Source organism: Silene latifolia, chromosome 5, assembly GCF_048544455.1.
Source record: "Silene latifolia isolate original U9 population chromosome 5, ASM4854445v1, whole genome shotgun sequence".
In the NCBI taxonomy this organism is placed as follows: Eukaryota; Viridiplantae; Streptophyta; class Magnoliopsida; order Caryophyllales; family Caryophyllaceae; genus Silene; species Silene latifolia.
The window spans coordinates 37490748-37494427 of NC_133530.1; the positions used below are offsets into that span (position 1 = coordinate 37490748).

The 3680-nt window shown below is 36.5% G+C and overlaps 1 protein-coding gene across 1 annotated transcript; it reads left to right on the forward strand.

The window, feature by feature from the left end:
- The first annotated feature begins 567 nt into the window (after nt 1–567).
- On the forward strand, nt 568–1263 carry LOC141655227 (secreted RxLR effector protein 161-like). The gene has a single exon (XM_074462317.1). It carries the CDS (start codon nt 568–570, stop codon nt 1261–1263), a length of 696 nt encoding a protein of 231 aa, XP_074318418.1.
- Nucleotides 1264–3680: the final 2417 nt, after the last annotated feature.

Consider the following 3680-nt stretch of genomic DNA (forward strand, 5'->3'; position numbering starts at 1 on the left):
TATGAATATGAAATTTGGCAAATGGATGTGAAAACAGCTTTCCTTAATTGAAATTTGCAAAAGGATGTGTACATAACACAACCTGAAGGTTTCATAACACATGCTAGGAAGATTTGCAAGCTTCAACGATCCATTTATGGATTGAAGCAAGCATCTCAGAGTTGGAATCTTCATTTTAATCAGGCAATCAAAGAGTTTGGTTTCCTTATAAACGAAGAAGAACCATGTGTGTACAAGAAGAATAGTGGGAGTGCAATTGCATTTCTGGTTCTTTATATCGATGGCATTCTCCTTATGGGAAATGACATTCCAATGCTACAGTCCGTTAAAGACTGGCTTGGAAGTTGTTTTTCCATGAAAGATATGGATGATGCAGCTTACATCTTGGGTATTAAGATCTATAGAAATTGACCTAACAGACTTATTGGTCTGAGTCAAAGCACTTATATAGATAAGGTAATTCGACGTTTCAATATGATTGATTCCAAGAAAGGTTTCTTGCCTAAGTCTCATGGCATTACTCTTAGCAAGACTCAGTGTCCTTCATAGCCTGATGAGCAAGAGCGCATGAGTAAGATTCTCTATGCTTCCGCTATAGGTTCTATCATGTATGCCATGTTATGCATTCGTCCTGATGTAGCTTGTACATTGACTATGACGAGTAGATACCAAAATAATCCCGGTGAAGATCATTGGATAGCTGCCAAGAATATCCTAAAATATCTTAAGAGAACTAAGGATATGTTCTTAGTATTTGGTGGGGATGAAGAGCTCGTTGTAAGTGGGTACACCGATGCTAGTTTTCAAACTGATAGAGATGATTCTCGATCTCAATATGGATATGTATTCTTGCTAAATGGTGGAGTTGTTAGCTGGAAGAGTTCTAAACATGATACTGTGGCTGATTCTACAACAGAGACCGAGTATATTGCTGCTTCAGAAGCAACAAAGGAAGTTGTTTGGATTAGGAAATTTGTTTGTGTACTTGGAGTGATTTCTAGCATTTCTAGCCCCATAGATGTTTATTGTGATAATAATAGTGCTATTGCACAAGCTAAGGAACCGAGGTCATATCAAAAATCCAAACACATAGAGAGAAGATATCACCTTATCAGAGAGATCATTGATAGAGGTGATGTTAAGATATGCAGAGTACCGAGTGATGCAAATGTTGCAGATCCCTTAATAAAGCCTCTCCCGCAGTCTAAGCATGAGAGTCATAGAGCTGCCATTGGTCTAAGATGCATTAGCGAGTGGTCTTAGTCCTATTACGAGATCTTTGATTTAGTGGGAGTTTATTTGACAGGTTTAATTGGTTATATGTAACATTTACTTTATTTATTCAATAAAATTATTATTTAATTTTATTCATTTTATTGTTTAATTGAATGTTTGTTCCACAATAGTCAACATTAATTAAATAGATCACTAAGTACGTGACTTAGTTTTAGAACTTAATTTGGATGATGTTTTCTATTATAGTCTCTAATCAGGGCATTAAATTGGAACACTTGAATGCCTAAAATGATTAGTATATGAGCTAGTTGATGACTAAGTTCTTTAAGTCATGATATTGGGATATCAAACCAGGCATATGGGTACATGTTAGAGAACATGTATTAGACAGACCCGTTAAGAACTTTACTAAGGATTTACTTAGTGTCAGTAAAGTTTCTTATCACTAGTTAGTAGTGAATATATAGTCTTTAAACCTTAGATTTTCACTATTTTGTACATGCTAAGTAGTTTGTTTTGACATTGTCAAACGTCAGCCGTGACTGGTGACTATAACGTCAATGCTTTGACTTATTATGGATCATGTGATAGGATGTGATTAAACAACATGGGATTTGTTCCTTCCTTACTGAAGGGAGTTTATTGTTTCTGGCCTCTCGAAGAGTGTGAATTGTAAAATGCGTGGCCGCGCTCAGACGAGGTGATTTTCAGTCTTCTGCTTTAACAATATATTCAACTCAGAGATTCGAGAAAAATGATTGGTACATATAAGGTTGATACTTTTCCTACCTTAGTCTTGATTGGAACAATAGTAGCAAAAAGAGAGTTTTAATTGGACACAGTACAAGTGGGAGACTGTTGAATTTATGTCCGGAGTCCAATTAAGGTAACCCGGTTTATATTCTAGTTAACCGTAACGTTTTGCTAGAAGCCGCTTATGGACCGAGTCTTAAATGAGTTTAAGGACTCGTGTAGAATTAAATGGGCCCATTGGGTCACACACAAGATGAATAAGGTGCTTCCTTTTACAGTCGGATTGAAATATGGAAATAGGGCTCTAATTAGATTAGGCCCAGTTACGATTAAAGTTAGGGTTTGATTAGAAAACTGAGTAATTAACCCCTATATATAGAGGTATATGGGAGTCAATTTTATCTATCCTATTCTTCTATGAGAATAATAGAAGTCTACCCTTGTACTAGCATACAAATCGTATCTCGTATTCATACGTGTGGATACTAGTGAAGGCACTAAAATTGGAGTGCTCTTGGTTATTTGTAGCAATTGGGTTATTCAGATCGGTCTTATTTTCTTATATTGATGGATATTATTGCTCATGGATTTATTCCGCTGCAAGGTAATTCGATTACTCTTTTATTTATGTTTAATTCTGATTTCTAATATGCATATAGTCCTGGAGATTTATCTATTAAAATAGTTTAAGGACCGACAAATCCCTTCACCTATAAGTAGAGAGATCCCTATGATATGTGTGTGTGCTAGAAGACCTAATACAAAGACCGTCCCTTCAGGCGGTTCATTCCAACCCTTCGTCATATAATCAGATACGTTTCCGCTCTACAATTTACCGAGTAATTTAGTATGAGATTTTTGACGTTTAGTCGGATTATTAAATCTAACATTAAATTAATAGAGCCAATTGAATCTCTAAGTGACTTTAGCTTAAGAACGTGGTTCCTACAATCCAATGAAGAAGAGTAGTTGAAGACCTCAGCCGATGATTTTAGTAATAACACCCACATATTAGTGCACCCAGACGGCCAGACCCATACCTATTATTTATCCACGGTCATCACTTGAAAATCTATTATCTCTCTAAAATTATTTCTCTAAAATTATCTCTGAAAAATCTCTTTTATGCATAACCCAGACACCGGCCATAGGCCGGACAACCACCAATCTTCTGAACCACCAAATGTCGACACCACTATGGACACGGAGAACCACCACTTTCCTTCGTTAACAAAGAATGTCAAAAGGAAAACCATTCATATTTCTGAATTCCACAACTCGGAGCACTCCACCTCCATGACAATAGATTCAAATGCACCATCCCAACAATTCTTATCAAGCCCTAAGATCGCTGCAACAGACTCTTCACCTCTATCATTTTGTGACAAAGTCCAAGGATATCGATGTGACAGTTCAGATCTAGTTGATCAACTTAATGCAGACTATGATATTGCTATCGATTCGGACGAAGACATTGGTGAAGATGGTGATGACGATTCAACATGTCCCAAGATACTTCTGTCCAAAGAGGAGAAAATCAATCTCCGTAGGCCTTGGCATCATGCGCTAATTATCAAAGTTTTTGATAAGAAAATCGGATATCTCTCATTGATTCGAAAACTTAATGCAAAGTGGTCAATTAAAGGCAAACTAACACTAATTGATATTAATGATGCATATTATGTGGCCAA

What these genes read in the sequence shown, in the direction of transcription:
- LOC141655227 (XM_074462317.1), top strand. Translation starts at nt 568, where the DNA reads ATGAGTAAGATTCTCTATGCTTCCGCTATAGGTTCTATCATGTATGCC.